Genomic DNA, 12,641 nt, shown 5'->3' with positions numbered 1-12,641 from the left:
CGTTCCGCCGGAGCACGACAGGGGTGAACAAGTATGCCACTTATAATTGTCAAGCAAGCTTGTGGGCGTTCGCTCCGCAAGGTCACAGGATCTCACGGTAGAAAGGGATGAAGGGAGAGAGAGAGGCCCAGAGTTGGGCATAATCTGCAGCCAGAGGATTTGAGCCATGACTGTAAGGAAGGGTCTGAGGTCATAATGACTCTTGATGCCAATCGAACCCAGAAACCTTATGTGTCATTGCAGTATGTGCTTTCAGAAAGTGTTGATGTAGTTGGTAAGAGCTACATTTTGTAAATCGATGCTGTGTGTTGTAGGGTTTGCGATTATTCTATCAGGACTACACGGCTGTCTTAGACTTTGTTACTATGTGCTCGAAAAACAAGACTACAGCCATACTAGCAGTCCTCTGAGGCTGCAGCGCTGCTTTGAGCAAAATGCTAACGTAAGCATGCTAACATGCTCACATGACAATGATAATATGTTGATGTTTAGCAGATTGTATAATGATTACCATGTTTACTATCTTAGTTTAGCATGTTAGCAGCTAATTCTGCAGGCATTTGGTCATAAACCAAAGTCTTGGACAAATTGAATGTTTGACCTGATGATGGGGCTATAGGCTATGTAAGGTTAAGGGGTCACCAAAGTCGTTACAATAGCATCCCGAGGGGAACGTGAATGTCTGTAGAAAATTCCATGGCAATCCATCCAATAATTGTTAAGACATTGGACAATAAATCAGACATTGTGAACCTCATGGTGGCGCTGAAGGAAAAGTTGGAGTATCACCAACAGATACAATCGCCTAGGAACCATGAATGTCTGTACATGGGTGTGTGACAATCCATATCGTAGCTCTGTTGAGATATTTCAAATAATACATCAGTAGGCTTCATCTTCTGGGTACCATGAATGTCTGAAGAGAATTTCACAGCAATCCATGAAACATTTGTTGAGAGGAGTTGATCAAACCCCACTCACTAGATGATTGCTTAGATCTTTACGCCCTCTCCCAATTACCTCACAGAAAACAACCAATTCACAGACTACAAAGACAAAGTGGAGTACCATACCCTCAGGGCTGGTTGAACCCACTGAACCCTTTAACGTTCAAGCAGAAGTGCTTATAGAGCCAGAACAAGAAGGGAGGGGGCTGTAGTTATGTATCACTGCTGCTGTGATGACTCTGAGGGTTCTGCGAGACAGAGAGAAGAAGACAGCAGGAGACCTGTCGGTGTCAAAACACATTATTATAGTCCTCGCTTGAAAAACAGCAACCGGACCAGACCTCACAGAGAGAGAAAAAAAAAACACAGACTGAGGGGGCAGAGAGGCAGAAGAGAAAGAGTCAAGGACAGAGGAGGACTGCATGGATAAAGAAATGATGTTCAGTGTTTTTGGAAACTAGATCTGGGAATCTGCTCTGATCCCCTGAAAGATGAGTTACTCTTTCTGTTGGACTCCTCCAACTGTTTCTGAACTCCTTGTACAGAGCTCCAAACAAATGAAGAGTGGAAAGAGAGACACAAAAGCACTAATGAGTCCCTCTGGATGGCAGTAATGGAAAAGAAAAGCAATCATCTATGTTGATTGTTACCGCAATGCGATGTACGCTGTTGCTTCAAAAGAAAAGCATTGTGTTGCTAATCTTTTTCGCTTATTTTCTGAAATGTTTTGGTTTGTTCACAACTCACAGATGATCTCATGAAACAGGCCATTCATTAGTCTATGTGTTGCTTAGCCTCCATACTAAATGCTCCATATATCTGCTATTTAGTAGATGTCTGAATGGCTTTGAAACCCTTTCAACTATCAGTATGCATTGCCATTATAGCCCCGCCCCTCAACACCACTCCCACCCCTTGACCTGGATCTGCAAAGTATGGTTCACCATGCGCCCACAGATAAGCTAAGCAAGGGCGATAACCAGCACTGTACACTGATCCTCGGGGCAAAAAATCTTGGAGCACATCCTGGGGACTTGTAATCAGGTGTGCCACACGCCGTCCACTAGACATGCACTCAGCACTCCATATCACACTCCACATTCAGCCCCGTGTCACCCTCAGCTGCTGCCAGTGAGCTCATTTTCAAGCCATCATTGACACCCATCTACATGCAGAAACACCTCCTCCGCCATGGATTATTATGCCCACCTGAAGCTGCATGGTTCCACAAGCATGGATCACAATCATCACACCAGGGAGTTCAGTGTAGGAGTAGTTGGTGCCCCTACTGCTGTATTTTCCAAAAGACCTGTGACTCAGAACATTATTAGGACACACACACTACTGTTATTCAGGCCCTGCAAAACGCCCTTCACTGCCCCACCTCCTCCCCCTGTCTGCTCCATTCAGAGACTCACATGGCGCAGCAGATTGTGGTCTGGTTTTAGTGAACAAGGCACTCAACAAATCGAATTAGCTTTATTTGGGCCTTATTTAGCTTATGTTATTTGAAAATAAAAAAAACAAGCTATAAATGATGGATAATGTCACTGTGATGTTTGACGCCAGACATAACAATCGGGAGGTTTTCCAAATGCTAAATTCATGCAACATTAGACACAGGGCATAAACTCAGAGTGAGTCTAATGATGTGTATTCTAGTTTGGCCCAAGTAATTTTTATTGTTGATTGCTGCTCCTGCTTCCCTAAAACGCGCCATTTATGATCCCCTAAAGAGTCTGTATATCTAATTACTAAATAGATAGATATAAAGGTGCTGTGGTGACCTTTTGGTTGGCAAAAACAAACCTCTGCTTCATGATAGCAGAATGAGGGGCTTCTGAGAGTAGCCAGCTGGCCCTGGTTAAAAGCCCATCGCCCAGGCAAATAGGTCAATGCCGCTGGGCCACAATCTCTGCAAGTGAATGGAACCCGAGGCTCTCCATGGTCCTGGTCTGATCTGTCCTCAACCAGTAGTGGGTGTCCGGCCAGCGGTCAGCGGGTCAGCCCATTTGACAAGAGCTTTAAGGAGGGGATGGAGCGAGGGAGGGTGTTGGGAGAGTCGGAGGACAAGAGCCGAGTTGTGTTGCAAGGGCTGATTATGCGTGCGGGCTTGTTTCCTGGATGTTGTGTTTGTGTTGGAGCGGGTGGCTCCAGGCAGATGTTGCAAATGAAGGAGGTGCTGTTGTGTGTTGACATTGTGGGGAAAAAAATCATGACATCTGATGGTGTTTGAAAAGGAAATGTTTCCAGAATACCCCATATTGGACCATCCTCACACTTTTGATATTTGATATACACTATTGTGTCATTTACTTTCCAGTAATTCTTATTATTTGCTCAGAGCTTGCAGCTAAAGCAACAGACTTAAGTGTTACCATCGCACTTGACTGGTTCTGAAGACTACAGGATCTGTCACCGTGGGAAGAAAAAAAATCTGTCTGCTTTGCTCTTGCTCACTTGTGCAGCAGAAAAGGGGGACAAACAGTGTTTTTATATGCATTGTATTGCTTTCTCTAGGTCTGCAGTGTCTGTGGCACTGACACAATCAGCCTCCAGCTGTGCCCTCTGCCCACACACACCATCCATCTGCCAATGTAAGCACACAAACACTGCTTCAACAAACATCAGATGACCTTTTGCCTTTTCCAAAGCCACCTGCATACACAATCGGACACCTAAAATCACAAGTAAGCACGCACTCATCCACACACATAAGGTAAAGCTGTGGAATGATATACAGCCTTGATAATGTTTGATTATGGGGCTTTGACAGACTTTATGGTTGTATTGTTGAACAGAGATAGAGAACATTTAGGGGGTTGGTGACAAGAGCCCTGTTGTAAATAAAATATATGATGCTAATGAGGGAGGGCGTGTATAGACAATTGTAGTCTGATTTTATTGCCATTGATTCATATACTAGTCTAACCACCTTCATTGGTGTGTATAAACAGATTAGATTAATAGTGTATAGTGTAGTATGACCTAAAGCAGGGATTAACTATTGAGTCATTCATGTGTTTTGTTATATGCTTTAAACCAGTTTCAAGTATTTAAACTATTAAACCCGTTTTTAAACTAGTAAATATCTCGCAGAATTGCAGCGATTTACATGATATGACGCAGAAAAGCAACTTGCACTCAAGGCATTCAAAGTTGCATCATTGCGCAACACAGAGACGAGTTGCCGAGCGGGGATAAATCAGTTCAAATCCTCCCTCCTTTCGCTCCCTGTGACTGGTCGGTGCCTGTGTCAGTCAGGGGGAGGGGTGCACCGCTAATTTCTATATGCCTGTTTGTCAATTTAAGAGTCAGATTGCGTTCTCGTGCGTCGCTGTCAGCAGCAGCAGCAAACCTCACTGGACGTCCACAGCCTCGGTCTGGGATTTCTACATGTAAATCAGCAGAGACGCTCGAGACGTGCGTCTACCTGCTCACACTGAACCTTTGGATATTACTGCCATCCGCACACTTCAGTCTCGTGGTATTTCTTTCTTTTGAAGTGAGCTGCGGTGTGTTAAAACAGCACACCCGAGGCATCACAAAACTTTAAAGAAGACTTTGCAACTTTGGAGTTACATGTAGTAGTTTACATCGCATGTGGTTTTATCCTCTGACCAGAAGCGGACTATTTCTCTGGGAAACTTAACAGTCTTTTTATTTTTTATTTTTTTTTATAAACATGTTCAGCAAGTGCTCTGTTGTGTTATTGAATGTCCTTTTTCTGGTGCGGGCGCTCTCGGCTCTTGAGTGCACGCCGTGTAATCTCCGGACATGCCCGGTCAAAGCCCCGCACGGCTGCGACGGTGGCCGGACCTTGGCCAGGGATCCGTGCGGATGCTGTGACCGGTGTACCCGGCTGGAGTGGGAGCCCTGCGGCGGACAGGACTGGGCGCACGGTTACTGCGCCTTGGGACTAACCTGCGCCTCCGTTAACGAAACAAGTGCAGCCACAATCCCTGAAACTGGAGTATGTAAAGGTGGGTAGTGTCCTTTGTTATGAAATCATACAATTCGTGGTAAAACTAAAAGGCTAAATGTGCTGCTTTTGAGTTCTTAACAGCAATAAAAGAGCTGTAGGTGTCAGTTCATTTGGTAGGCAATCATCCCCTTCCTTTTGAAGTGGATTGAGGGTATCGTTATTCAAATGTCAGTTAAGTCCTGACTGCAGTGACTGTGTCAGTGTTTACCTTGTCTCTGGCTGCCTGGAGCAGCTCCCCAGGTCTGAAGGGCTCTTGACTGCCAGGAGAGGAGTCATGTTCAACTGCTCTTTCTTCTCCTCAAAGCTTCATTCACTCTCAGCTCAGAGTCATGACAATACGTTTGGCAGCAGTGATTTGGCACTAGGTTACACTTCAGCTTTAGTTCCCTTTGTTTTACAATTCAAAGAGACGCTCATAATAAAGGCAGGGAATTGTGATAAACCAAAAATGATTGTTTGAGTCAGTGTGATGGCAAAATTGGGGATTACCCATGACGTGGCCAACAGCGATGAATGTCTCTTTAAACACTGTGACACTGTAATTTAATAACAAGCTGCCCCTTTCCTGCCTGATTTGTTTACCACCATTGGCGACAGTGTGTGCCTCACAGATGTAATGGTTTGACAGCACGATTGCAAAAAGTCCCCTGAAGATTTTCATTCGCAGTCTTGTGTATCCACACAGTACACTGTTCTGTTCCTGTCAAGCAGAACTGGGCTGTTGTGTCATGGATGTGCTTATTTTATGCACAATTTGAACAACTTTCTGAACTTCAAAGTAAGGCGTAGGGTGTCAGGTTCCTCAAAGTGATTGAAGTAAGTAGCAATGGCTTTCCGCCTGAGGAACAAATGACCGCCGGGAGCCCCCCTCAGCCCCTCAGCCTCTCCACCTTCACTGTGTCCAGCCTGTTTCAGGATGATTGAAATAGACTGACAGCACTGTAGAGAGTAAGCAGCTCTCAGTGGGTGTCTGCATCCCTTGACCCTGCCCTCCCATCATCCCTCTGTGGGGTGGTCCAAGTAAGGGCCACAGGAAGGTTTTCCAGGGGTCTCCAGCCCCAGGCCATCCCAGGAGACGCTGCTGCTGATTGTGCCTCGTGTACAGGTTAGGCTGGCGCCTGGAGGACATCTCTGCAAATTAACAGCTTTGGAGCAAGTGGGAGAGCTAATGGCTCCTCTGATTAAGTCATGCCTCTTCTGTTCATTTGGCTCCAGGGGACTCGGAGCACGCTGCTGACCCCTAAATCAGACACCCAGAGGTTCTAGGTGGGGGTAAATCAACACCTCCCGGTGTGTTTTCAGGGGCCACAGTAGGCAGGCTGCTGGAGGCTGATCCCAGATTTCCTTCCTCGAGCTGTAAGGGTCTTAAAGTGATTAGACTCGCAATCAGGAGTAGGGGGTAAATGTTTCCGCTTTCTGATCCCCAGCGTTCCTCCTCATAGTTTGATTTTCTGGGTGGTCAAAATCTGTTAATGTGGAGACACAACAACCTGTGACATGTGGCATATTACATAAGAAGTAGACCTTCGTAATACGTTATTGTTGATGATGGGATTGAAAATCTTATTGGAATAGGTATCAATGTAAACTTTCAGGGCTCCTGCGGTCAGGAGGAAACTACAATAGTCATTGAACTTCTGTTTTCCAAACCTGGAAATGTTATGTAAGGTACTGGAATCTAAAAATAATTGGAAATTTAACTGTTAACTTGGAAATTGTTTAATACAGGCGTTATTGCCATTTAAAAGGTATGATAACCAAAAATAATTGCATGAGCCCTAATAATACCTACCTAGTAATACCTGGGATATTAAAATCTGTTATTGTCGTGAATTAATTTGGTATTTAAACACTCAACAAAAAATCAAATGTTGCAGCTTCAGGTTGCAGGTTGAGTCTCTCAGGCACCTGCTCTAGGAAAAAGTCATCTAGGCCTTTCAACCTTCTTATATTTGCTGTCAGTCAGGTGAAATCATTCAGTCTTTTCAGCTAAATGATTTGTTTTGATGTTCTCATTGTCTGTCCTCCCATGCAAGTTTCCCCAAGCTCCAGAGGCACTTAACATACCACGTAACAAAATGTCTGTCTTGCAGGGGACGCTATGTCCACTGCACTCCTTCTTCGCATGCCTTCTACTTCTCCCTTCCTCTGGTATTATCTAATGTTTCAAAGACTTCCTTTTTAGCTCGCTATCAGCCAGAGGGCCTCTAGAGGTCAGCTTTCCCATCCTGGCCCTCGATGCCAAGACAAGCAGTCTCAGTGGCTGAGAGAGGAATCCCCCTGGGATGAAGCCATAGACTTTGGCTAGAATCATGCCAGGCTAGATAATAGATAGCAAGGCCAGACCAGGGTCAGGCTAAAGGGGGTTTAAGCTGAGGCAGACCAGTTTAAAACAAACTGGGCTGACAGGGGTCAAGCACAAAATGAGTTAACAAGAACGTCTAGCCTTTCATTCATTGTTTTGAATTCTACCTCTTTTTCTACATGCCAGATTTAGCACCACACACAGACAGGCACCCTTGCCACTACCACCTCAAATGAAAATAGCCTCCCAGGCACAGGAAAGCCTCGGGATGGAAAAAATGTGGAGCTGAGGATCATTTTAAGGTGAAAGGAAATCGCAGGGAAAGTTCTGGTGTGGTTTATTCAAAAGGCTGCTTGTGTTTGCCAGTCTCGCTGGCCGTCTGGGAGAGCTATTAACAGCACAGACTGGTTCAGGTTAAAGGTAGTAAGTATTACCTTCACCTGCTCCGTTGGCCGCCGATGTTCACTATAGTGCTTGTGAGTATTGTCCATCACCGAGGAGGAATCCACACAACCAAACCTTAACTTGAGGAAAGTGTTTGCAAGGATGCTTTTTTTTCTACAACTTTCTACTACAAGTTATTACAGTAAGAGTCTGACTTTTTCCTCATAGTGGAATATCTGTTTTATATTATTGTTTCAACATATGTGTTGTATTATGATTTACAGCATTGCAGAGCAAAGCCATGGAATTCCATTTCTTTCCAGTCACTTTGAGTCATCATATTATTGTTTCTCCGACCCCTAACTGAGAATGAAAATTATTTTCATTTTGAGAGGCTTTATTTCAGGTAGGATCGCTACAGTAGTTCGGTAAATATACCACGAAGTGCTTGTGTTTATATTGGATGGTTAAATCTTTTCACCTTTTCCTCTGGTGCATTGTGGTGTGTAGCTGTTTGCAGAAGAGAGCCAGAGTATTATGATAAGCTCCAATCACGCTTCCACACTGTCGATGGAGGCCTGGAAGCTAAATGCTTGGGAAGGGGGTTACTCCGGGTTACAGTTTGTCTCATCCTGTTTACTCTGCTGCCACTCTTAGTGCGCTTGGACAACTGTGAAGGAGGGTAATTTGGGGGTATAAATTGTGTGTTTATTCATGCGTGCATGTGGAAGGAACACTATTCATGATGTGTATGTTGAGATGCATTACTCCCTCGTACATTCCTTCCTATGGTGAAGTTTCCGCCAAGTTGTGCTAAGCCCCAAGGTGCCATCTCGGGGGCGAAGGAACAATATGTGGGTATGGTGCAAGTGGCCTTGGTACAGACGAGGCGTTCCAACTGCCAGCAGGGATGGAAACCCTGGGAGGGCCCCGTGCTGTGGAACAAAAGCAAACAAATGGGCTCAATGGTTGAAGTAGCGTGGTGCGACGAGGACTGGGAGGAGGGATGGCAGCCCATAAATACACTGGTCACTTCAGTAACGGTGGTGCCAGGGCATTGTGTTGCGACCGAGGCTGACTGGCTAACCCTTCCGCACCTTTTGGGGGGAAAAATCTCAGTTTATGGCACATTTTAGCTCGTGATTACGCTCTGCCCAATGTCTATTTGTTCCCAGTTAAAATGGACATACCAAGTGAGAAGTTCATGGTCTTTCCCCCCCCCCCCCACACTTGCAGTGCTCCCTGAGCATCCAGAGGCAGGCCTGGAAGATGAGCGCTGTCCCCTGATGACGGGCTGCGACAGAGCTGGAGGTCAGTGTGTGTGCGATGCCCGCCACTCCTGCTTGGGCTCTTTCACTTACCCAGACCAAGAAACCTGCATGAAGGCCAGCAAGTCAGGTGAGCCACCTCCTCCCATCACACACGTATGTTGAAACACATATGCACGTACACACACATAATTTGAGTCAGAGGGAATAATGCTGTCCATTGAGAGTAGCTAATCCATAACAGATGTGGCTCTGAGGTGACTAATTCTACTTGCATATCATAGTGATGACACACATGCAACGGTTGTGTGTAGTGGCTCCCCACTCACCCTTGAGTGGTGCCATTGTCTGTGACTCATTGATGACTGTGTGTGTGTGTGTTTGTGTATGTGTGTCCACGGGTGGATTTCAGAGGGTCGAAGGCACGAGCACCGGGAAAGACACAGAGAGAAGTATGTGGGACCATCCAACCCGGCCTGCATGTTCTCTGGGTGTAACCTGACCGCGGAGGGCTGTGTGTGCGAGTCTCAGAGCTGCCACCACCACTTCGCCTACATCAACCGCAGCCAGTGCCAGGAAGCCGCAGGTAACCTTCAAATGACCTGCAACTTAAAACTGACAAACCACAAAGCAGCAGCCAACCAGTAGCTTTACCCAGCTCAAGTTATTTAGATGTGAGCGTTTTTACCGGAGTCCAAAAATAGATTCTACAACTACAAAATCACTTTTACATTGATATAAAGTGCGCTACAGCTTTGGCTGCTTACGTTTTTGCCCCCCTCTCTTGTACAAATGGCCTATGACTGGAACACAGAATTCCTTATGTCCCAGCTCATTATGTGTGAAAGGAAGCATATTGCTTCCAACCAATGGAAACCATGTGACTCTAAATCCAGTCACCTTTCATTTTAAGCAAAGGGAGAACTTTAAAGATCAACTGTTTTTGAAACTATATGTGACAAATGAATCTACCTGAATGTTTGCATCACGTCACTGGGAAAGCGTAACAGGAAGATTGCATAATGCACAGCACTTCCCATGACAACATGCACAGATTGGGGAGGATGAGCAAGACTGATGTCATAAAAAGAAGGAAAGATGTAGAGAGTGAAAGAAACAAGGTGTGAATCTGAATGACAGAGTAACAAAAGCAGAAAAAAGTCTCCATTGCAAGAGGAGGGGTTGCCGAGACTGATGATGGAAATTGTTGGAGACCCTCAGGCACAGGATACAGTCCTTAAGGTGTAAATGTATCTAGTGTGAGATGAATGCTTGAAGAAAGAATCCCTTGAATGATGTGAGAGAATACAAGAATGTTTACCTCTGCTCTTGGCCGTATGCATGATTGACACTTCTAAGTGAAAAATGTTATTGGCACGGAGAGTTGAGCTTCCTCATTTGGATTGTGAGGTGTCTGGTAGATAGACAGGCGCAAAGTGGCGGCTGCTGCCTCCTGAGTGAGTGAGTGAACTCACTGAACCTCTGTGTATCTCGAGTAAAGCTCATCTTACTGAATGAGCCAGGAAACTGGAAAAACTTCATGAAACATGAAGAATAATGCTCCGGTGCTGTAGTGAACAGATTAAGTCCAAAGCATGTGACTGGTTTTATCCACATGTTCTCCTTTGATACTCTCTTTGCTTACATTTCAGAGGAAAAACGGCTCTTTAGATAGACAAAACGATGGCTTGCAACGTGCCACGGAATCATATTTGAGATTATTTAGTCTGCAAATACCACAGCGGTTATTTCAGAGCATTTACACTACAGCTGTGTGGATGTTCTTGATCGGTAAAACCCACAGGAAGTGTGTATGTCAAACATTATATTGTTTAGACGTATCATCATTGAAGTCTGGGGTTACAGTGAAAGATATGTCTTCTGTTTTGTAACTCCCTCATCTCAAAGCCGACAGATGACAGTTTAAACTCGCACCAGCGAAAACTGTAAACAACATTTTTCAGCAGCTTATGAGTTCTCACTGCAACACACCCACCCTTCTGATGGCCCCTCATTAAGTAAGGTGCGTGAGTGTGTCTGTGTGTTATATGCGAGCACGCGTGTCTGGTGTCTGCATGCGTCTGATAATTATCTTGTTTGTCTAGATGTTCCCGGCACACATTTCCCATCGTCTGTCACCAGCCAGAGCTTCCTCTGCGACCACACCGGGACTTTGTGGTTTAGGATCTTATTCGCTCGATCCTGCGTCCATCAACCCCTCGTTGTCTTTAGACACGAGCAGTTGTTAAGAAGTATTAGCATGCCCTGCTAGCGTGTGTGACAGCTACTGTAAACCTGTTTCCAGGGCACGGAAGCCCCACTGATCGCACTTCACACGCCTAGCAGTCGCGTCCCAACATCAGTCGGATAATAGATTCTCTTCTTGAGTAAGCTCACACATGGTACTGGTTTGACCTTTCACTTTCTCTCTGACTCACTCAGTGGTCTTGTTAGTTCATTCCTCCCCTGTGACACACTGTGATCTGTTAAAACTATACATCTTCTCTGCTTCACCACTGTCGGTGTTCAATCGCCTAATGTTACCTCATGTGGTGTCAGTGGGATCCTGTCCCTAAAAGGCGCTGATGTAATTTGGCTGCAAAAGTTCAATCAGAAGCAACAGACGTATTAGGGAAAGAGGATGTTATAAGTGTAGAAGAGGGGAATGCAGACGCAGGAAGATAGGAAATCACAATTGAGGCAGACCATTTTGTCGAGGTATTTGTGTCAAGTACAGGCCCCAGGGTCTTGGTAGGGTGGTGTTTGATAATGTTACCCTCCAGGATGGTTTACATATTTCATTCATGATAAGGCCCCTAACTGTTATTTTAGAGGAATTCCCCTGCCTGTTGCTAACTGACAGAAAACAAGCAACGGCAGCCAGTGCATTTTGGAAGTGTTTAGGTGATTCATACGATTGGCATCACTTAAAGGAATACTTCATCCACAAAATGATGATTTGATTATCAATTACTCAGCCTGTGTATAACTTGAATTCTTGAAGAAAACTTTGTTTTTCTCGCATGCCTCTGCGGTGAACAAGGAATCCAAAAAACGTAGAAAATTCTTGAATTGAAATAAATGGGGGCCATGTTTAACAACCACAAAACTATATTGAAAAACGTTTATAAACTCTTACACTACTTGAGCAGTATAATCCAAGTCTCATTTATCCGGTTTATGCTCACTACTCGCATTTTTGCTAAAACCTAACACTTTCACATAAACACATTCACGCTTATGCAGGTGAGCTACTTGTGCGTGCGATAGTCCGATGTAGTTTACTTAAAAACGTACCATTTAAAACGCATGTGTTTAGGAGGTAGTAAACATATGACTGGATAAATGAGACTTGGTATATAAGGCATATAAGTTGTGTGAGAGTTTGTAAGCGGATGTTTTGATATAGTTTTACTGTTAAACGCAGCCCACAATGCGAGGAAAAACTCATTTTCTTCTAGAATTCAAGGTAACACTAAATGAGTAATTGATATACAAATAGTCATTTTGTGGGTGAAATATTCCTTTTATTACTAACATTTGCTCAGAAATAGTGACATTTGAAAACCAAGCAGCGCTGAAGCAGTCAGGTTGTTTTCTTACTTTCTCTTGTGGACTGATGATGGGGATAGAATAGAGTAAACTTTGTCCCTCCACAGTCATGTGGAAGTTCACAAGCGGTTCATCAGACGGGGAAACGGTTACCGCAATGATGCCATGGCACAAACTGACCTTGCGCCCACAAATCTACT

General features: G+C 44.8%; 1 protein-coding gene across 1 annotated transcript in view; it reads left to right on the top strand.

Annotated features, from left to right (window-relative positions):
- Positions 1–4,288: 4,288 nt before the first annotated feature.
- The window catches only part of LOC115027796 (cysteine rich transmembrane BMP regulator 1 (chordin-like)), a 33,939-nt gene continuing 25,586 nt past the window's right edge, over positions 4,289–12,641 (top strand). The window contains exons 1-3 of the mRNA XM_029461297.1: positions 4,289–4,930; positions 8,858–9,019; positions 9,302–9,475. Coding sequence (XP_029317157.1) covers positions 4,633–4,930; positions 8,858–9,019; positions 9,302–9,475 — 634 coding nt within the window. The 5' untranslated portion in view covers positions 4,289–4,632. The remainder of the gene's footprint in view (positions 4,931–8,857; positions 9,020–9,301; positions 9,476–12,641) is intronic.

Source organism: Cottoperca gobio, chromosome 22 (genome assembly GCF_900634415.1).
Source record: "Cottoperca gobio chromosome 22, fCotGob3.1, whole genome shotgun sequence".
Classification (NCBI taxonomy): Eukaryota; Metazoa; Chordata; class Actinopteri; order Perciformes; family Bovichtidae; genus Cottoperca; species Cottoperca gobio.
Note: the sequence above shows the minus strand (reverse complement) of the source record. Positions and strands in the feature narration are given on the sequence as shown.